This window comes from Amphiprion ocellaris, chromosome 2, assembly GCF_022539595.1.
Source record: "Amphiprion ocellaris isolate individual 3 ecotype Okinawa chromosome 2, ASM2253959v1, whole genome shotgun sequence".
Lineage (NCBI taxonomy): Eukaryota > Metazoa > Chordata > Actinopteri > Pomacentridae > Amphiprion > Amphiprion ocellaris.
This window is the reverse complement of record NC_072767.1, coordinates 34,687,769-34,710,042: the sequence shown is the minus strand read 5'-3', so window position 1 is coordinate 34,710,042 and position 22,274 is coordinate 34,687,769. Positions and strand designations below refer to the sequence as shown.

The 22,274-nt window shown below is 39.8% G+C and overlaps 1 protein-coding gene and 1 long non-coding RNA gene across 7 annotated transcripts in view; one reads left to right on the top strand and one right to left on the bottom strand.

The window, feature by feature from the left end:
- palld (palladin, cytoskeletal associated protein) overlaps positions 1-22,274 on the top strand; it is a 71,221-nt gene that overhangs the window by 29,029 nt on the left and 19,918 nt on the right. For 4 of the 6 annotated variants that reach the window (XM_035946627.2, XM_035946619.2, XM_035946616.2 and 1 more), the window contains 7 exons: positions 363-480; positions 595-657; positions 4,613-4,754; positions 4,881-4,904; positions 5,613-5,732; positions 7,292-7,745; positions 10,181-10,216. In XM_035946627.2, coding sequence (XP_035802520.2) covers positions 363-480; positions 595-657; positions 4,613-4,754; positions 4,881-4,904; positions 5,613-5,732; positions 7,292-7,745; positions 10,181-10,216 — 957 coding nt within the window. Of the gene's footprint in view, positions 1-362; positions 481-594; positions 658-4,612; positions 4,755-4,880; positions 4,905-5,612; positions 5,733-7,291; positions 7,746-10,180; positions 10,217-21,729; positions 21,886-22,274 lie in introns of those variants that run through there. The other 2 variants (XM_023266763.3, XM_035946630.2) reach the window with 2 other exon arrangements.
- LOC118470066 (uncharacterized) overlaps positions 1-22,274 on the bottom strand; it is a 59,289-nt gene that overhangs the window by 25,941 nt on the left and 11,074 nt on the right. Inside the window, exons 4-5 of the long non-coding RNA XR_008604478.1 lie at positions 9,159-9,296; positions 4,564-4,744 (exon numbers count right to left, since the gene is read on the bottom strand). This is a non-coding gene — a long non-coding RNA (uncharacterized LOC118470066). The remainder of the gene's footprint in view (positions 1-4,563; positions 4,745-9,158; positions 9,297-22,274) is intronic.

The following is a 22,274-nucleotide window of genomic DNA, read 5'->3' as shown; positions in this document are numbered from 1 at the left end:
TTCTGCTTCTGTTCTATCTGTTATAAAATTAACGGTTTCTATCATTAAAGTAATGCTTTGACAAATATATTTCTGCATCCCATACAACAGTACTCGCTCTGAGTGCTTGCTATTTCTCAGAATGTTTTAGATTATTATCTTTTGTATAAATCTTCCTCCATTTGGACAATTTCCTGATTTATGCTTCCTTTTTTGTTTACAAACTGAAGCCAAGATCACTGATATCATCTTAATTGCCGGGAAGACAATTTTCTTTCAAGTATCACATTTTAGCTAAAAGCATATAGAGTTGATAAATTCCTTATTTGTTTCTCAGCAGTGTGTTCTTGCTTGTGAGTTAATTTGTATTTTGCTCATTTTAGAATGCAGAAGAAGACTACTTCAATGTCCCTAACAATACGCTCATCATCACCCAAAACCCCTGAGGTGCTTCCTCATCGCTCCACCTTGGTCCAGTCCTTGTCTCAGCCCCCACAGCGGGTAAGAACCGACAGCACACAGGACAGGGGAGTCACACTATTTCAAATATATATATGAAAATTCTCTTTCTGAAAGGAATCCACTTGTTCAAAAAAAGTCTGTGTTTTCCTCTAGATGCAGAGTCCGGTGTTGTCACTGTATGGTGCTGAGGTATCAGGGCCTCCTGTATTCACCAAGGTAAGTCTGCATATACAGCAGACTATACATGAAGAGTAAAGCCTTGTTTAAACTCCACTGCAGGTGTGCGCTCAGACAACTGTGGATACGCCAGACGTGTAGTTGTTGTTCATAAATTTCTTGTCAAACCCCTTGCAACCCACTTGAAGGACTCTGTTCCAAACATGCACACTAGGTCGTATCTACGTATTCACACTATCACCCTTGTAGTGCAGCTGCAGCACAGTTACATCATTTTTGTCAAACACTAAGTTATATAAAATTTGTGCCACGCAAACAGTAGCAGGAATGCAATTACATACTTACGACTTACTGCACATGCATGAAACAAAGTCCTCCAAACAGATTACTGTGGGTTAGAAAAGTATGCATAAAAACAACAAATAGAAGTCTATGGTATCTGCAGCTATCCATACACACATCTGCAAGGCAATCATATTAGTGTATTCAGTGCATGCTAACTACTGCTTAGCACTACTGCCCTTGTAGTGCGGTCGCCACGCAAGCCATTCTCACACACTTGAGCAAACTGATGAATTTACATAGCATAAATTCTTGCCTACTCAATACACCCTAGCAGGCATTCATATACACACATAGATGTTTTAATAATACTTCCCTAGTCTGCCAGAAAAACTCAGTTTTATACATGTACAGTCGGCCATATCCACATATCCCATGAATCAACACTACTGCTAAGAATGCACACTGTTGCCCTTAAAGCACAGTCACCATGCGGACAAGCACACAGATGTTGGACAGATTAAGAAACCTACAACATACAAACCCTTGTAGACACAGAGAGTATAACACCAGACACTAAATATTTTCTAGTCCACTTCGAGGACTCCATTCCATACATGTGCAGTAGATCAGTGCACTACTGCCCTGCTACTGTAGTGTAGTCACCAAGCTGACTACCAGCACGGACACAGATTCCATTCCATGTCGACATACTTGGGCAGAAGATGAATTTTACATCATGTAGACTGAAGCAGACCTTCGCATACTCATGGGCATGGAATGTATCACACTGGCCTAAAGCCTTGACTGTTCTCCCATTTGGACGCCTACACAGACAGCTGTGGATCCCCTCACACAGTTTTTGCTGACATACTACTTTTCCAGTCTTCTTGGAGGACCCCATTCCAAACATGTACAGCTTGTTGTATTGAAGTAATATGCATATACACACTACTGCCAACCGTGCACACTATTGCTCTTGTAGTATAGTCACCATGGGGACACAAATTTCTTCTGCATGTTGATGGGTCTGCACAGACTCTCACGGACTTTACATCACATGGACTCCAGTGGATCCTTTGTGTACTTGAGGACATGGAAAGTAGAACATTGGCTTAAGTGGACATTCCAAAACCGTAATCATTAACATGCTGCTCTAACAGCCTCCACTCTTCTGGTTCCATTAAAGTTTTGGTACCTGGCTGCAGGAATGCCATTCAGCCTCAAAATTGTTAACTGGCTGGCATTTTAATTCATCCCAAAGGTCTTACATGTTTCCCAAACCAAACTGTTGCCACAAAGCTAGAGGTCTACCATTGTCTAAAATACTTTGTTACCTATAGCATTAAGACTTCCCTTAAATGGAACCAAGAGACTATAACCTAAACCATGAAAAGCAGCCACAGATACATACATACTTACATAAGGTACATCATGCATGTGATACATGCACACATACAGACACAGAACCTGATACACATGTCCTCAGACTCTTTGCCTTCCCATAATAACAGCATGTGGTAATGTGGCTTTCGGCAGTGGGGGTCAGATAAAACATAGACTCCGACAAGAGCTCCTCCACCAGCTCCAGAACACCCTCTTCCAGCTCAGACTCTTCAACACTCCCCCAGCTGCCCCCCGGCTCCCCCACCCTCGGGCTGTGGGTCTTGTGATGGCGGGACTGAGGCAGAGCTTCAAACAGTCCTGCCAAACCCACAAGGGTCAGGTCTCTTTCACTCTCATTCAGCCAGTCAGGCCCTAAATCATTTTCCACTTCATTACAAAAAGACATTTGTTTTTCTTCACCCCCACACCCAGCCTCCTTTAAAAAAAAACAACTGTCGCTGGCTTTAATCACCTCAATGAGAGGATGCTCAAGTCACTGTGATGTCACCCTCCACAACACACCCAGACACATATACTGTCAGACTCACGATGTACATTCCACTCTTGGTCTTCCCAAAATACGCCCATGCTAACAACACACAGAGAGGCACATTTATCCACACTGACACTGAGTGCCTCTTGCTGATGAATATTCCAGTCTGTGTCACTGTGGCTTCTCCATCAGCTCCCATGTGGATGTTATTTTAGTTCTGCAACATTATAGGATGTCATGTGATGGATTAGACGAGGCAGTTAAGTCTGCATTTGTAGGAAGAGGTCTTACAATTTGGAATTTGAGCACACCCACACAGAGCTGGGTCTTCTTCATGCTTTAAACACTATTTTCACACATTTATAAGTGAACTGTAGTGCAAAAGCCAACAAAAGGTATACATCAGAGTCTAAAATACATCAACAACCTTAAAACTACTAACCTGTGAAGTGAATGACACTGATCTTCTTATTACAAGGCAATGCTCTGCTGGAATCCTTTTGGTCCTGGCATTCATTTTGCCAATCTTTTGACACGTACCCTTGAGCTAAACATTGTCGCAGAGCAAACACACTTCCTCTAGCAGCAGCAGCCTTCCCAATATGACAATGTGGCCTTTCAAAAACCACTCAGGAATGGCTTGACGAACACAACAAAGCGTTTGAAGCTTTAATTTGGCCTCCAAACTCCTCAAATCCCAATCTGATAAAACATCCATAGAATACATTGGAACAAAACTTGATTTATGGAGGTCCCAATCCGGTAACCCACTGGACCCAAAGAATCCACTGCCAATGTCCCAATGCCAAACATCACAAAGCACCTGTAGAGGTTTTATGTTCAGTCCCAAGTGGTACTAGGGGACCTACACAATATTTGGCAGGTGGTTTTAATGTTTTTGCTAATATATGTCAATTAATAGTCTGTTAAGCTGCTAACTTGAGGTAGCTGATAGAATTTTCTTTGCATGTTTTTCCATAATCAGACAGTAATCTCTTAGAAACCTTATTTAGGGAAGATCCCCTCTCACAAATGGTCATCCATATGTGTCAGTGATGATAAACAGATGCCGAAAAGACGACTTACATTTGACAACTTGTCAAATATAACTTGCACATTCAATTCGTCACTATCCAAATATTTAAGAACTTTTTTCATCACTGGTGAGAAAGCAAACTTTGTAACAGCTGTTTGGAGCTAAACAGATGCTCAATTCAGGCTAAAGTTGAAACCAATGGACAGAATAAACAGTTCAATTTAGGACTATTTTTGGATGTGCAGAGCTAATGGAGCAGACAGATCCAATAAAATGTCAGCAGATTTCAGGTTCTTGGAAGAAAATATCCAAGAAACCAGCAAAGAATGATTCTGGCTGATGGGACTATTTGCTGCATGTTCTTCACCTCTAGTCGCTCTCCACTCCAAAAATACTCCAAAATATAATCTTAGAAAGAGATGCAATAGGAAAAAAATGTCTACAGATATGATGGCTATTTTCTTCTTCCTTGGTTGGAAAAGGCATCCAGGATAAAGTTGGAGGAAGGTTACTAGAATAAAAATAAAAGGCCAAAGCGAGCACCACAATGTCCTGTGAGAATAACCGTAAAGAGTTTTATTTGATGACCTCTCATTTCCTTAGCTGGAGCAGATCACCATTATGACTCTGTCTGTCTGTTTGTCATCTGTCTAATCTGAAGTAGATTTATTCTTTTCATAACTAGTTTCATTCTCTTCTCATGTACTCGTCATCTGTCACTCACTCGCTCCTTTTTCTTATTACTCACTTTTCTTTTTTAACTCCTCTGTGGCTGATCAACCTTCTCCTCTGTGCAGCTCTTGCAGGACGCCCAGGCATCTGAGGGCCAGGTGGTGGTTCTGGAGTGCAGAGTCCGTGGAAGTCCTCCTCTGCAGGTCCGATGGTACCGTCAGGGAAACGAGATCCTGGACTCCCCCGATTTTCGTATTCTGCAGAAAAGTGAGACACTGATAAGTGCATTGGAGCTGAATTGTTTAAAATTTTGAGCACCAAACCGGCCACACATACATGCTAACAAGATATTTTTCTTTTCTTCCTCTCTGCCTGTATTTTACTGTGAATCAGAGCCCCGATCTGCAGCTGAGTCAGGTACGTCGCCTCAGTTCCTCCCAGTTCCGTTATAGTATGACGACACCGCTTTCATGTTTGCAACCCCAGTCAGCGGGTAAAATTAGTAATGGATTACAAGCTCAGTCTGGAAGCTCAAACTGAGCTGCAGCTTTGGTCGTGACTACATCAGATCATCGGTTACTGCATCTCACAGAACACTCATTATCACATCTATTATAGTCAGAGGGAGTCCCTGAGAAAGCTAAGAAACTCCATCACCTGCAAACTCCAGTATGTAAATAATGACACTAATTTATGCCAGCTGTGTGACTCATGGGGTCATTTCAGGTGTTTCCCTCCTGCTGTGAATCACTCAGACGTCCCTGAACATCTGCACTGCTGTTCATGTAATTGTGTCTGTCTGTTCGTCACGAATGCTTGTTCATCTTCTCTCTGCTCGTTGATTTCTGTGCGTCTGAACAGTGACTCACCAGCCTACGTGACAAACCCCTCATCAGGCTGACATAACTTCTCTTGCAGTTTGCTGAATGTCTCTATTACAAACAAATCAAGTGTCAACATGTCATTTCATTCCAGGCCTGTGTTGACTCTTGTCTATCAACTTCAGCTGTCTTATTTCCACCCAGCATTCATTGTGACCTACTTCTGACATCATATCTAACTTCTAGGATCCTAAACTGGTTACCTATGTTTATTTGTTGTTGTTTTTTTAAAAATTATTTTTAGAGGAGATCTGTACCCTGGTGATAGCCGAGGCCTTTCCAGAGGATGGAGGTTTGTTCAGCTGCACAGCGTCCAACCCGTATGGTTCAGTTAACAGCACAGCTCAACTCACCGTCACTCCAGGTTTGTCCAACAAATGGTCAACCGTTAGAAGGCATTAACATAAAACTGAATGTTGAAGGAGGGATAGAAGTAATAAATTACAATTAGTCTTGTTACTGCAACAAAGAGATTTTTTTTTTGGTGTAGTTTTGAGTATTATTTTAATTATAGAATTAGTTTTAGGTGCCTCAATGGCTCCGCTGTTCATTCCATGCAAAGAGGTCAAGATGAAATGCATCAGAAGCGAAGTGTACTGTAAAAAAAAACTTACTAAAAAAAAAGAAAAAAAACTCTGAAAATCTGGCAGCGAGGTGCCAGAAAAAAAAATGATAAAATTGGTGGAAAACATTCAAAAAAATTTAAAAATGGTGAAAATATGGGCATATATGTGTAAAATAGTATATTTTGCTGATTTAAATACAGTAAAAAATAGTGTCATTTTACAGTCTAGATACATATATTTGATGTGGATGTTATTTACAGATTTGGTCTGTTCTTGTTTCATTAAGGTTGAAATATTTTTTTGACCACACAGTTAAAGTAAATTTTAAAGCAGTGACTTTTTACTTTTAGTTGAGTAGCTTTCTACACAAGCAATTTTACTTTAGTGAAATTGCAGCATTTTAACAACATTTTCACTAAATTGAAGCACCTTTTACATCTCTGTGTTGAAATATGTGTGGGTGCCTCAACATGTGGTTTGAGTGATGTGGATACACCCAAACTTTGAAGGTTTTACACAGTGAAACTAATTTACTTTGTATGTAACTAATTTCATGCATATGTGTCCTCGAAATTTGGGTTTTTTGGCTTTATTTCAGTTCTAGTTTTAGGCTCCAGTTATGTTGCCAGATATTGCATTTTCAAGCTTTATTATCAGTTGACATTTTTGTTGGCTTCATCCACTTTTGATAGTTTAGACTGTCCTTTTTGGTCTGTAGTGACCTATAAACAGTGTAATCATCACATGCTTAGTGTCAAATTTTTATCTCCTTAATTCTAAGAACAACTGATTACTGGTATATCCTGTTAAGTTCTTCTGACATTAGATCGCTTCTTGTTATTGGAAGGTTTATATCTCACTATAAAATTAAACAATGATGAAATGCATCTTTTTTTCCAGAACAAAAGTAGTCTGGCAGATGAATCAAGGTTTGTTCATTACGCTAACATTTGATAGTCTGTTAGTTCCCTGGAGGTCCTGCGGTTTGGGGTGATTTATACAAGTTGTCTTAATAAGATGACCATCTCTTGTTTTGTGTATTATTGTGTAGTCTATATGAGAGAAGGGGTGAGATGTGAGCGCAGCAAGACAAATATTTCTGTGTTACAGACTGAACTGTGTCTGTACACTGCAGGACTTTAAAGGAAAGGCTGAATAAACAGGAATTGCATCAGACTGACTGGATCCAGCTGCTGCTTCAGATCAGATCATGATACAGTCATGTGTGTTTGTGTGTGTATGTGTGTGTGTGTATGTGTGTTATCTTCATGCACTGAGGTATGTAGTAGCCAGAAGAAAAACTAAACATTAAAGTCCAGAATTTTCCACTTTCCCTCTTGTTTGTTTCCCTGTGCAGCTGAGGACTCGTCCAGTAATGGCATGTCTGGTGACAGCTCTGGGTTTGAGGATGCGGCGGCCTTCCCCCCTCCTCCCCCACCCAGCGAGATCAGCCTCCTGGAGCTGCCGCCCAAGACGCTGCCTCCGCCCGGCACCGAGGCTCTCCGCATCAAGGAGCTGGAGATCTGGCCCAGTGTGTCGGCTCTGCCTCCAGTGCAGATGAGCTCGGAGGTGGAGGACAAAGGGAAAGGCTCGGTGCAGAACGGCCAACCTCCGAATCCACCGTCACCTCCGAGCCTGCCGAAAGAGACCCCGCTTCCACCCCCGCCTCCACCTCCACCTCTGCCACCTCTGTCTGACCTTACAGCAGGTGTCGCAGGTCAAAGCCCAGGCTCACCTCCAACCCCAGGCAAGCTGTCTCCATCCCCAGGGAAGGACGGTCCTCCGCTGCCTACCAAACCCAAACCAAAGCTGTGAGTACCTGACTGTGCCTCCGGGGGTGGGAGAGTGGTGGGAGGGAGCCAGACTGGGAGGACTGTCTGAGGCGTGGTGGAAATGATAGTGTCTCAGCTTTATGGAAGGGTTAAAGGGGGAATCCCCGGCCGTTTTCAGAACAAAAGCATTCCCCTGCTTTTATGTTGGTGTCAGTGTGGCATCGTGTTGTGCCAGGGCGAGTCCGCCAGCTGCAGTCTGTCTGAGACTGTAAACAGATCTGTGTGGCTTTTGCTGGATGGCTCCTATTGTTTCTGTCTGACCTCAGACTGCATGGCCAGCCCAGGACAGAGCCCTCATGTTGTTTCCTGATCACCTTTTCTGACAGCTCTATAGGGATCAGGTAGGATGTCGCTGGTGTCAGATAAAAGCTGGGCATTGAATGGCTTTTTTTTCAGTAGCCCTGTTTGGAGATGCCTGCAGAGAACAAGCCTGCAAGTCTGCATGGATTCTTATCTCACGTGCTGATGCATTTCTTTTTTGTTTTGTTTTCTGGAAGGAATATAATTGACAGCTGAAAAGAGATGAGGAGAGAGGGAGACAGAGAGAGGCAATGGCTTGCAACAAACTTCTAAAAATCAAGAATATCGCAAATACACAGTTGACATCTTAACCCCCCCAGACTTCCGTAATGTCTCACTGCTGCACACTCAAATATCAGAGGTGTTTTCTTTCATTCTATTGGTTCATTCTCAGATCTTTATTTTCTTTGCTTTGTGTAGATATTTAGCCATGTTAGCAAAACTGTGCTAGATATGGCAATATCGGTCTATTGGGTGGATGATCCAGACTGAAATATCTGAACAACTATTACATGAACAGTCACTAGATTTTGTACAAACATTCATGATCTCTAGAGGATGAATGATAGCACCAGTATGTGCTTGATATTTGCACTAAGTGGTACAACGCTTCAAAAATGTTTTTGCTTTAGCTGGATTGCCATCGAAGGTGCTCTAGATATCTATTTATTCACCCCTCATAATGAACTGTAAAAACTAAAGCGACCCCTGCACCATTGGCCTCAAACTTTGTACAGACATTCATGGTTTCCAGAGGGTGAATCCTAATAACTTAAACGTGGAGTCAGCCATTCCTCAGGAAGTTTGTTGATATTTGAACTCAACAGGCCAAACAAACACTCCCCTCCCTTCAGTGCTTCTCCAGAAGCTTCGTCTCCTAAACACATGGACACTCATTGCCATGGCTGCACCACAAACAAGTGGACTGAAAGTGAAATGTTTCAGCTTTATAAAGCTTGAAATCGGGTGTTTCTGTTCTCATAGCTGAAGCAAAACAAATGTTGCAATATGTCAAATGAATGATACAGCATCTGAAACATAAAGTAAAAACTGATGAGAGTTAAGATTGTTGTCATGGAACCAGATCAGCACCTGTGGCAACCTGCCGCTGTGGCTGTTGCATGGACGAGCCTGATGAACTTCCCACTAGATGGTTGCCCTTGGAAACAGGAAGGAGATGAGGAGTTGACACTGTCAGACACACCTTTTCTAAAGCTGCTGATCCATCCACTGCAAAAAAAAGAGAGAAAACAAATAAATAAAGGAGACATAACTCACCCTATTCTCTGGAAAATATGTGGGGATTCACAGGACTGTTCTGTGCATGTACGAGCGTGAACGCCCTTCTGTTCATGGTTGGGCTGGAATAACGTTGCGTGGATCAGAATGAGCCACTCTGTTTTTTCCCTGTTACACTTCACTCACTAGATTTATTGAATCTGACTATGTGTTTCGGATAAGAATGGCTTACTCCACCTTTAAATGATCTCCTGAAGGCTGAAGTATTTGGATGAATTGCTAAAAATCTTGTTAGCGACATTCACGGACATCAGAGGACGCCTTGTAAGAACTTCAGTCATCTGACCTTTCATCCAGAGATATCATCGGGTTAAAAAATATTGTTCATCCAAAATCCTTAGTTTATCCCTACATGCTTTACATTAGTGTTAACTAAATTGGTTACTCAGTAAACATTCTTGTGCAAACATGCAAAACCAAAATGGTAAATGTTATAAACTTCAATATTCTAGCAATAGCTGACGTTGGTGTTTAGCTCAAAGCATCACTGTGCCTAAATATAGCCTCAAATAGCTGCTAACATGACTATACACCGAGTCTTGTTTCCTCTTATTTCTAAAATTACTGCTTGATGCCTGTCACAGTATTAAATAATCCAGTCAGTATCCATCCACATGGTTAATGTTGGTGTTGCTCTGGCTTGCAGCACGTCAGGCTGCATGTAGACTAGAGTTTGGTTACAGTGCAGTGAAGCTCGGTTCTTGCATTGCAAAGTTCACTTTCACAGCATGTGTCCTGGATTTGAGTCCTGCTTATGGGTGCTGTTGCATATCTGTTGATGTAAACGTTATGACTTGTTAATTCTGTGCTTCCAGAGCTGTGAATATAGAGGAGGAGACAAAAAATGACAGGTAAATATTTGGATGTGAAGATGATGCTCTGGCTTAAATATGAGCTGTGCATCATGTTCTGTAGCCTTCATTAACTAAGCCATGAGAGAAGCAAATACAGAATCGACATCAGAAATGATATTTAAAGTTTCAGTGAGCCTTCATATGTCACCAAAACAACTTCAAAACATTACCAAAATCACACTGTAGGTTATAAATCTATCACTGATATATTGTAAACTAGACGACTTGGACAAAATGTTGCAAACTTTGAATCAGGGCTACAACTAATTATTATATTCATTATTTTCTCTATTAATATATTAGTTGTTTGGTCTAAAAAAAAAAAGTCAAATGTCTTGTTTTTGTCCATAAGATATTTACTTTACAGTCACAGAGGAGGACAGAAACCAGAAAAAAAAAAACGGAGTCAGAAAATTTTAACTTTTTTCCTCAAGAAATCACTAATTATTTAATTATCAAAGTACTGATCATTTCAATAGTTGGAAACTAATCAGTTCATTGGTTGATTGTCGCAGCAGTACTTTGAATGAAACCTAAGATCTGAAGAGAAATTAACATGCAATTATACTTTTTCACAGAGTACAGGGACATTATTTAAGAACAGCTTGTGGCATTCAAAAACAAATAGAATTGTAAGAAGTCTATGAGTGCCTGAAGCAGCTATGAGCTTAAAGAACCCATGTTATTCACATTGAAAGTTTTAGAGTATTACTTTTGGGCTTTACTAGAATATGTTTTGATGTTTTAATGTCCAAAAACACATTACTTTCCTTATGCATTGATGCAGCATCTCTTCTTGCCCTGGTCTTAAATGTGTTGCTTTAGCTCCCATCTAAAAAAAACAAAAAAAAAAAACAATCTGCGCTGATGGGTCAGCTGGTCAGACAAAAAATGAGGTAATATTAGTTAGTAACAAGAGATCTCTGAGTATAGGAAGAGTGACGTAGCTGTAGCAGAAGCAGCCCTAGTGAGGTGGACTTCAACAAAACTGCAGATTTTTTGTTTGATGGCCAAAGTAGCTGTTAGGCAGGTGTTATACAAATGAGTTACGCAGTGATGTAAATAAGCAACAGAAGAAAAGCCTGGACTTTAATGAGGCAGATAAGGAGCAGTGTTTTCTGTGGGAGAGAATAACTCCCTTTGTCGTGGACTTTCCAAATTTACAGACCTCTCACATGCACACACACACACAAAAAAAACCCAATTATAATGCTAAAAGAAAGGGGAAAGCCCCAATAGGCATAACAGATGCTCTTTAAGATTTCTACAATACCACATACAATAGCTTGACGTATGAAGAACACTAGATTTCACTTCTTGCTTATGTTTGAGGTTTCTCTGAATAGCAGGATAACAGTAAAGCTCCTTCTATGAGTTTTTCCACAATAACAGCACGAACTAGAAGCAATCAGCCCCCAACTGTGAGGCAATTAGAGAGCGTAAGCCACCCCACGCCTGCCCTCTCCCCTTTAAATTCTGTAATTACACAGTAAAAACAGCAGCCCTGCCATAAACCAAAGGTCACGTTTCTGCCAGACTGAACTCTGTTTCCTCCTCGAGCAGCCTGTATGAACCGAGCTCGTCCTCTCTCAACCTAAAGCCCTCCGAGCTTATCATCCAGCTCATCGTATCCTGTTTGTCGTGTGGCTCGTCGTCAGGCTGATGTGTTGTTTCTTCTCTGGGAGCCACAAGTTGCTGTGAAACATCAGCTTTGAAAAGTAATCCCACCTTGTTATTTTAATCACTTTTTTGTAAGTTTACAGGAGTTTTTTTAATAAGCACTTTCGAACAAACCACTTTGTGAAATTGCTTTAACTTCAGTAGACAGAGTGGAAACTATGACCCCAAAGTCTTGTATATTTAAAATGCGGCTTTATCGAGAAATAGCTACGTTTCACTGCATTTTCATGAAGGCAGCAGGGATCAGTATGAACTGAGTTTTATAGTCTGAATGAGCAGTTCACTCAGCTTAAGGGATTAGTGTCTAGATTTTAATACTTATTTCTGTACATTTAAGCTTCTATCCCCAAGAAACATGACTCATATGCAGATGTCCCGAAAATTATTGCTATAAAACACCATATCAGTGTTTATATTTAACGTAGAGGTGTGTTCATGTTCACAAATCTTGTTCTAAATTAAAGGAATAACACTCTGTAAGGGATGACTTTTGTTTCAGTAACACTGAGCTGATGGGATGGAGGAAGCTGTTGTGTAACTTGGCAGGCAGGACAGACTGCAGGAGGCCTGAGCTGTGAAAACAGACTCGTTGTTTTTTCTGAACAGAGTGAGGGTTGGTGGGTATTTGGGTCTGATGCCCGGCGTCAAGACCAGACATCAGCATAAGAATCAAAGGAAATTCTCAGGGGAGAGGCTGTGATTGTCTGGTTGGATTAGAACCAAAGTTCGGGTTTGAATTGAAAGCAAAGTCTTTTACCACAAGGTAGAGAAGAGGCAGACAACAAGCCGGCTTTTTCATATCATTTTCCAAATGTTTCTACTAGGAATTGACCGATGATCGGCCAAGTCAATTATTGGAACCAATAGTCAGCATTTGGCAACAAGTGTTGGTATTATTTATTTTTGCTTTCACCTGAATTTCAAAATTCACCTGAGGGTTTGGAAAGCATGTTGCCCTTTAAAAAAATCACCAAAAATGACACCATCTATCAGAGCCAGAAATTGCAAAAACATCAAGAGTCACTGGATTGGATTTTCAACTTTCAAACGGTCCATGAACTAATCATCTTTCTCATACCAATCTGTCGGGAGAATTTTATATAACGTATAATATTTCTTTATCAGAATGACTTTATTCTATGTTTTCTTCCCTTTATGTGTCATTTTAAAAATATTAAAATATTTTTTGAAAAACAATAAATTCTGTGCTGTTTGCTGTAGCTGTGAATTTATTAATAACTCAGCTGCGTCCAACAGTCACATGACAAAAATTCAAGGACTTTTCAGCTGAACTTTGGGCAGAGAGGAGACAATTATGGAAATCTATTAAACATGTATGTAGTAAAATACTTACACAATGCAGATTTACCATTTTTTCTCAGTATTCATAACACCTGTGGGCATTTATACATGTTGATTCCATTTTTTTTTCAATATTTCTAAAACAGATAATCAAAGAAATTTAATTTTAGATTTTTCTTTTTTTATGATTTATGGCATTATAACTTTCTTATAATGCCATAAGACATGTTTTGGTTCTGTCTACTTCCAGCCATGGTTGTGCTGTTTCAATAGAGGTGCAGGACTTTATAGTGCCGTAAAAACAAACCCACAGTCAGTAATCCCAGAAAATCTTTAGGGTTCAAAGGGCTAACCATCTGCTGAAATTTAAATGTTGAAATGTTCTCTTTTTCCAGTTGAATTTTGTTTTCCTAAGTTTTGATACTGTTTAAACAGTACATTGGTTCCAAATATCAGCTGTTTATCTACTTGATTATTAATAATCGGTATAGGCCCTAAAAAAAATTATCAGTCGACGCTTAGTTTCTGCTCATAGACACCAATAATATTTGACTTTTACCCTATAGACAGTGAATTTGATGGATGTGTTATTTTCAGACTACTGTAAGCAGGATAAAATTAACCACTGACAGCCATGTAGAGGCTGTTTTGGTTCCCCTCTCATAAGTTACTTCCAGGATTGAGCAGACAAAGCAAAAATATTTTGCTAAAACGACCTCTTGCTTCAAGCACATGTGTTATGCAAGGCAACCAAAAGTTATCTTGGCACTGGAGCCAATTTTATTGTGCGAGCTGGTCTGGAAAATAAACTGGGGTTCCTGTGGAAGGGTCCAAATAAAGATCTTAGAAGATTTAGGACTACTGTATGGCAGCGAGACATAACAGGAGAGGATGCTTTGAGACGAGCCATAACTCATGTTTTACATCTGAACATGAGGACGTGATCATGTTGGACAGAGTTATGGTCTGTCCTGATTCAACAACACAACTCCCTCTCAGTGTTCAGGCTCTCCAGGGTTTAACTGTACGCTCGTGACATCTGTAAAGTCGTATCATGATCGACTGATAACACCTGGAGCTTGTAAATCTGAGCGTGTGTGTGCGCATACATACGTTCCTGTGCTGATGGATGAGGTGTCAGAACTGCTGCCGTCCAGTGTCAGTTTTCTATATTGATAAAAGGCTCATGCTCTCCCAGTGCGACATTTCACAGGAATGTATCACATATCTTGATGTGATGACATATCCTTGTCAATACAAGAAGAAGAAAAAAATGCCTGTGCTTGTGCAGTGACACATTCTTTATATTTACATTATAAGTTACCATTTATTGATCCCCTGTAGGGAAATCTGTTCTCTACATGTAACCCAGACTAAGTATTAGGAGCAGAGGGCAGGTGTCAGGCAGCACCTGGGGACCAATTCGTCAACTAGTCAAGAGCACTTCAGAGAACTTTTTTCCAATGGTGAGAGAAACCGACGCTCCCACAGGAAACATGGGGAGAACATGCAAACTGACCCTGCACTGTTAAAAGTTTTTTTAACTTAAACTTTTTAATTTATTGTAATGTAACAGATGAATTTCTCTGTTTTGTTAAATTAGAGATAACTTGTAAAATCACAGAAAAAAAGCATATTAATTTGCATGTTAACTGTTTAAAAAAGAAGCCAAAACTGTAAATAATGTACACATCAAAAATCTGCATTTTTACAAATAGAAATACATTTTTTTTACAGTGTGACCATAAAATTACGCTGTTTACTGTAGTCTAATTAGCTAAAAAAAAATCCTTATTTTACAGATATTTGCCATTATCGTCACAGTTTTTTCAGTTTTTGAACATTACAGTATGTGATCATTTTTTAACATACCTTTTCTGATACCCTTGCTGCTGGATTTTTACATTTCTGTGGTAAACCTTCATCCAGCAGCGTGTCTGGACTATTTTTTTTTTACATCGTGTGTCCTAGCACTGTATGTCCAAAATTAGATTCCTCTACAACTAAACTGCATTCTTCATTATGTTTTATTTCAACTACGGTTATGTTAGTTTGTGACGTATCAGAAATATGGTTTAAATCAAGATATCTTTGCCATTTATTTTATTGCTTTCCTGTCAACTAATCAGTCATATATTAGGTGGGACAGCACTCTTCAGACATGCTGTGAAAGGGTCGATATTTTTTCCTAATCGTAAACCTAAAGTAGATTCGATGCCTAAACTGAGCCAAGCTTCAAGCAAGACTTTACTTTGTGAAAGTGCCAACCAAGGTGTGATATTTACTGAAACCAGACCATGTAGTTTTGGTGCCTAAACCAAAAGTAAACATGTGAAAACAACGTAAGTCTAAGAATAATTGTCTTGTACAGGACATGAAACCTGTTGTGATTCTAACTTGTGCCTTAAACCTCCCTTCCTATGTTCTTTGGCAGATTTGTGGCTCCTTTGAACAAAAAACTTTTCTACAAAGCTTTACCTTTAGGGAAGAAGGTATGATTCTATCATAATGTAAATGAGAATGCAGTTTAGTTGTATAGGAGCATAATTTTCTTTCGCACCTGTCTTTTGAAACAGACAAGAAAAAAGCTCCTGAGTCAGGGCACAGCTAACCTTGAAACACCATGCAGCTTATTGGATGTTAAAATTTGATCTACAGTCTAGAGACACATTAAGGCATTATAGAGGGCAAAACAAAACCCCAAGACAAAGGAGGAGACACTGAACACAACGTAGGTGTGACCACCACGATGCTGACCATGATAATGAGGGCAAAGCATCATATTATAGGCTGGTATGATGTCTGGGTGGGCGTCACACCAAGTACAAGTAGCAAAGCCAACAATTATCCTCCAACCATTCCACAGCTTAATCTCTCTTTCATAAGACCAGGAATCTACTCTGACAGTTGAAATTGTTCTCTTGCACGGATTTCAGTCCACAAAGTGCTTTTTACGGTATGTGTGAGCTGAACTCTCACTAGCAATGTGTCTGTGGGCTTTTTTTTTTTCTTTTAATGCAGCTCAACAGTATGTTCATTTTTAGTCAGTGTGATGAAAAACAGGCACACTTTGGCACTTAGCAGAACCTCAGTTTAGCATTTTCTCACTGCACTGGTCTCGATATTTCAGGCTGAAGGGTTATTTCTTCTGTTGGTTTGTTAAATCAATGAATCAGACTTATTTGTACAGCATTTTATATCTTACTTTACAGAACAAAACTTGGAGAAACTATAAAAAAAATCTGCCTTCCAAACTCATAAATGATTATATTAGAAATAAAGGACTCAATAGAAACAGTGATCAAAGAAACACCATAAATAATTGCAATAAGGAAACACTAGAGGCAGAATAAATAAAAAAAAATTTAAAAGCAAAATAAGACACTAATATAAAAATGATGCGTTAAAAGACATACTAAAATGCATAAATAAATTAATAGACCATAAATAAATAAAATTAATTTTAAAAGATAAAGTAAGATCAATTTAAAGACTAACTAAAATGCATAAGTAAAAAGCTAAAATTAAAAAATAAAAATAGTTTTAAAAAAATAAACTAAAAAGTTCAGTTGAGAAGGTTCATCGGATAAAAGCAAATCTGTCGAAGACGTATGAACAGGACTGTTAAGTTTTATAAGCCAATAGAAGGATCACTGAGATCTTTTTTGAAGCACTTGTAGTTGAGATAAAGTGCCTATAAAAAGTATTCACTCCCCTTGAAAGTGTTCCTTTTCATTGCTTTTCAACATTAAATCGTGTTCAATTTATTTAGGCTTTTCTTGACAAGAATTTAGAAAAAAGACTCTTTCATGTCAAAGTGAGATTTTTACAAAGAAATGTCAATTAATTAAAAATATGAAATCTAAAATAAGTGATTGCATAAATATTCACCCGCATTTAGTCAGTATTTAGTAGGCTGAAGCTGAGATCAATCCGTATATTCTTCTTTAGGAGACCGGATAGCAGAGCATTACAGTCGTCAGCCATGCATTTGTTAAAAATGTGCAGCGGCGTGTCTGGTAGTGTGATAAAACGCAGCTATGTTTCTAATGTAAGGCTCAAAGCTGAGATCTGAGTGAAAGATATACGCTGTAATAATTAATTTACTGAGTGGGTGGTTAGCATAAAGTCAAGAGGAAACTGGAATCAGTGAACTTAAACAGATCTACTGTACTTACAGTAAGCAGAGTCTGCACTTGATTGTAGATAGTTCTGATCTAAAGCAGAAGTGGTCTGAGTAAAGAAAGTGGAGGTCGATCTACATCTGGTTGCGTTAAGGAGGAAATGGAAAGTTTTGGACAATGTCGGGAATTACATGGCAGCAATTTGCTTTACATCAATACTGTCAGCATGACCCAACACTCGGTGCACGTCAGACAATAGAAAAATTAACTTGAAGTGCAGAATTCTATGAAAATGCTGATATGATTGGAACATATCATCATGACACAATTCCACCAACATCCACTAATGCCCGGTGTACGATCCCAAACACAGAGGAGTTTACAACAACAACAACAACGTGGCACAAGTATAATGTTTCTAGGATCTACATACTTAAAGTCTCTTATATCTGTGTATTGCAGTTCCAGATTTCGAAGTTTGTTCTATACCTTAAAATGACTTTACAATATAACTTTACAACGTTGTTTACTCTGTGGGTCTTCATAGTTCCCACCTCTGCTCAAGCACACCGGCTCCCCTTCAACTCTGTTCAAACACTGTAAAACTACTATACGTTGCACAGAGGCAAGTTTTAATATAATAATAACTCAGCCATATGTGTTCGAAACCAGAAACTAATTCTGAAGAAGAATAAAGACACAGAAAGTCTCAACCTGCAAACTGACAGGATTGGTTCCTTCTGTTTGTTACTTACGAAACCCTGAAAGTCTGAATCACTGTTATGAATGTCATCAGTACTCTGTAGTAAAGTGGAAATGCTCATCAGTGGTGTTTATAGCTTATTTTATTCATGACGTGTTGTTTAGCATTAAAAAAAAAAAAACACGCCATATGGACATGCTAACAAAGTAAAAAAAGTTGATTTGCAGCAGTGGAGGTCTTTAATTGCGACAGAAATAAAAATGAAGAATGGTCTAACCCACTTTAATGTGCATGCAGCTTGACCTTATACCTTCCAATCCGTGTCTGCTGAACATAATGACCACACCGCTGAGCTTAAATGATTTCTCCAGTAGCTCCGAACCTCTTTAACCCCAGTGAGGTTGTTGTCAGGGGAACGACATACACACCGAAGGCAACAAACTGCTCTCCAACAGCCTCCATTAGTCTCCCACTGTCACACATGCACTCAAACATGCACATGCTGAACTTCTGCTTGTGTTTACAGAGAAGCAGCAGCAGGTGATTGGTTGCTAGTGTCTCTGTGTACGTTTTTTTCAGTCTACTTGAATTTTTTTTGGTTCAGTTCAAAGCCGGATCTATATTCTATCTGTGCTGCGTTGCTGAGCAAAGAGCACTGGCTGCCAGGATTTGTCACATACCTGCGCTGTGACTCAGAGCTTCCTCTCAGCAGCGTGTTTGTGTTTACGAGGTGCAAGTCATGAACTCTCTAATGAAGTATTAACAATCACTTTCTTGTCGAGGTGTTGCTTGCGGTTTTATGGAAAGCAGGAAACATGCATGTTGAAGAACCACTTACGGAGCTGGCTACACGGCGAGAACTTCGCATGTGGTTCTTCATCCTCAAACGTCTAATTAAAAATGAAAGTAAAACACTTGACTGGATCAGATCTCTCATGGATACCTTTGCTTTGACAAGGCCTCGGGTTTTTTTTTATTACAGCCAAATGGGGGAAGTAAGAGACAGAAAGTTAGTTCTCATCGGGGAGAGAAATAAGTTTGTACAACAGAATAAAAATGAAGTCACCGGAGACACAAGAGAGCAGGAAAGCAGATAATTTCACATCGGCCTCCAGAGTCAGAGATGGGCAGGCCTTAAAAGGACATGGGAGACACAGGATTGGCTGACAGACCAGACCAGCAAACCACTGGATTGGTTGCTTGGGCTAGAATGACCTGCATGGAATGGAGAAACTTTCCAAATAAGGAAGAGAGTTGTGGGAGCTGACCTTCATAACACAGAGCTGGAAGAAAGAGGGGTGAGCTGAGGGAGTTGACAGCATGGAAACTAACCGGCTTCAGTGATCCCCTCATAGAAAGCAGACCGTGTTTCCCAGGAAAGAACGGCCTGGTTAAGCACACAGATAAATACACATCACCCTACATTCAGAGAGACATTGTTTCCGGATGAGCTCAATCAACCTGTGATTAGATCTCAGCTGCAGACTGTTGGTGTGAGTGGTGAGTGCGGCCACATGTGTGGCATCTCCATTTAAACACGCTCTCAGTTAGACGACCGCAACTTCCACTTGCGGATGCTAATTAGAGAGGTGTAATAATGTGTCTACGCTCATGACACCGCTGTCACCAAGAAGCAGCACAGAGGAGATCAACTCTTGAGTCGCCTCGAAGTGTCAGTGAGTCGACCCATGAGGAATGACTCGCTCCTGACGGCAAAGAAGACCCTTTACTAAGATCTGTCTGACCTTTCCCCAACAATTACAAAACACACCACTTTGGACCGGATCCCGGCCTCCCACCATCCACCAACATGCCGTGACTCACCGAGCAGCCTGGAACACTAAAAATAGAAGCATTACACACAAAAATAGAAATGATGCATTCCTTACAAAAAGATTTGTTTCATCCCACAAAAATGAAGGAGAAAAATCTCCTATTGAGAAACTGAATACTTGAGTGAATGAAACCACATCTACAGTTAAGCCCATAATTATTCACACTGATGCCAAATTTTGATTAAGATTGAATGGGGTCCCTTCTGGCTCGAAATGACATAAACAAGTAACAAAAGACAATAAGATGTTGTGTTAGAGTTGTTTGTTCTACATTTTTCAAAAAAATGCCATAAAACTGTTGCAAATTTTGAGAAAATACTTCTCCTAAACCAAAGCGAAAACCAAACAGCTTGGTAATTTTGCCTTTTGGGTCCCTCATTGGCTGCTTATAAGACAGAGAAAAGGCTATAAAGCCACTTGCAAGTGTTTTCAAGCGCCAGCGACCACAGTGTAATCAAAAAGTACATTAACAAAAATCTCAGACACCATGGTAGGAAGCCAAAAGTGACCATTGATATGGCAAGAATGGTATTACAAGAGGCCCAGAAGAATCCAAGGATCACCACAAAGACCAACCTGATGGATATGAGCAGCTCTGGTACCAACATGTCAAGGCAAACACCAAACAAGGCGGATTTCAACAGACATGAACCAAAGAAGATGTAATTTCTCTAAAATAGACATACCAACGCACATCTAGCCTCAGCAAAAACTGAAGAAAGTTTTCGTAATCAGTTGTGTGGTCAGATCAGATTGAGATGTAGCTGGTTCGACACACGGGCAAAAGACAGGAGAAGCATTCAACTACAAGAACATCATCGCAACATTCGAACATGGCGGTGGGAACATAACGTCAGGTAACGTAAAAATCATGAGAAAACGAGATGACATGAAGATTCAGGACGAAAAAAATCAGACAGTCTGCAGAAAAACTTAGATGGTGGATTGCAGAACTGGACAATTATCTGAAACATGGTCAAGTAGTGGTTAACAGACAACAACATCAACATGTTGGAGTTCAGACTTGAATCCCATCAAGAATCTGTGGTAGAACTGAAGACCAAATAGATGACAACAAAACCTTCAACCTCAAAGGCCTGTGGACCCTCACAGAAGAGTAGTGGAACAAAATCCTAATTGAGATTTGCAAGAAGGTTGTTACCAATAAGAACTGTTTAATCACTTAGATTAGTTCTTTAATTCTTCATCAACATCTCTAACACAATGTCTCACCGTCTTTTGTCAACTGTTATTGTACCGTCCAGCCAGAAAAACCTACCGGTGATGCATGAATTCACCGTATATCAAAATTTGGTCGTGGGTATGAATAATTTTGAGCTTAACTGACACTGACACTGTGAGTTTGGCCATTACTCAAATAATTCCAAAGGTCCAAAAGTGCACATGTTACATAAAACTATTATGTTCCATATGCTTGGCGGGTAGATAATAGCTTCATTCTGTGCTCTGTTAACACATGAATGGCAGATAAAGTTTCTGTGTAGCCATAAAAAGAATGTGGATTTCATTTCCAGTCCAAGCCTGGTTTCAGATGTTACCTACAGTACAATAGACAAATCTCCTTTGTGTCACTCTAAACTGACAGAGTCATTCAGATGATTAATTTCTTCAATCTGTCTTTGACTCTGTCTCTCCTCAGTCATCTGAGAAACAATATGAATTTGAACACAAAAGGAAAAGCGGGAGAAATCAGATACGAAAGTCCCACTCATTCTCTCAACCTGGTCTTGTTTTTTTGTTTTTTGTTTTTTTTTAAGAAACTCACAAAGAGAAGTTTCTTGGTTCTTTTATTGTGAAAGGGGAGACTTTTATTGTGAAGAGGAGGAGTTTGCAGACAGACTGACTCATGCAGAAAGAGAGAGAGAGAGAGGGGCAGAGCGTCTGTCACTGTCTGGCTGCTCAGCGATATATATATGCTGCTCATACCTGGTAGATCAGCACTGAGACGCAGTTTCACTCTCCTGCACGGGAATATCCAAAGCAAAGACCAAAACACTGAAGGTAAAACTTTTTCTTTTTCTCTTATATCAACTGACAACTTGTCTAAATCCAGAAAATGTGAGCTGGAGTTTGAGAGTGAAAGGGAAATGGATAAAAAATTAACCAGAAGGATGCTTTTCTTCAACTTTAAAACTTTGGTCTCTCTCTCTTATTGTGGAAACTTATTGAAACTGTTGCTGCATCTGTGGTTATTTCATTATATTTTTTAACTAAAAAACCTCTGGAGTCACAAAGTTTGTCATAAAATTAGGGAGGAGAAGAAGACAAATGATTGAGGTAGACAAACTTTTTTCTTCTCCTCCTGCTCCAGCAGCTCGGCATGTTAATGTTTAAATCATATGTTTTCTGAGTGGGTGTGTGGTTTTCTGGGAGCACACGGAGGCTGAGTG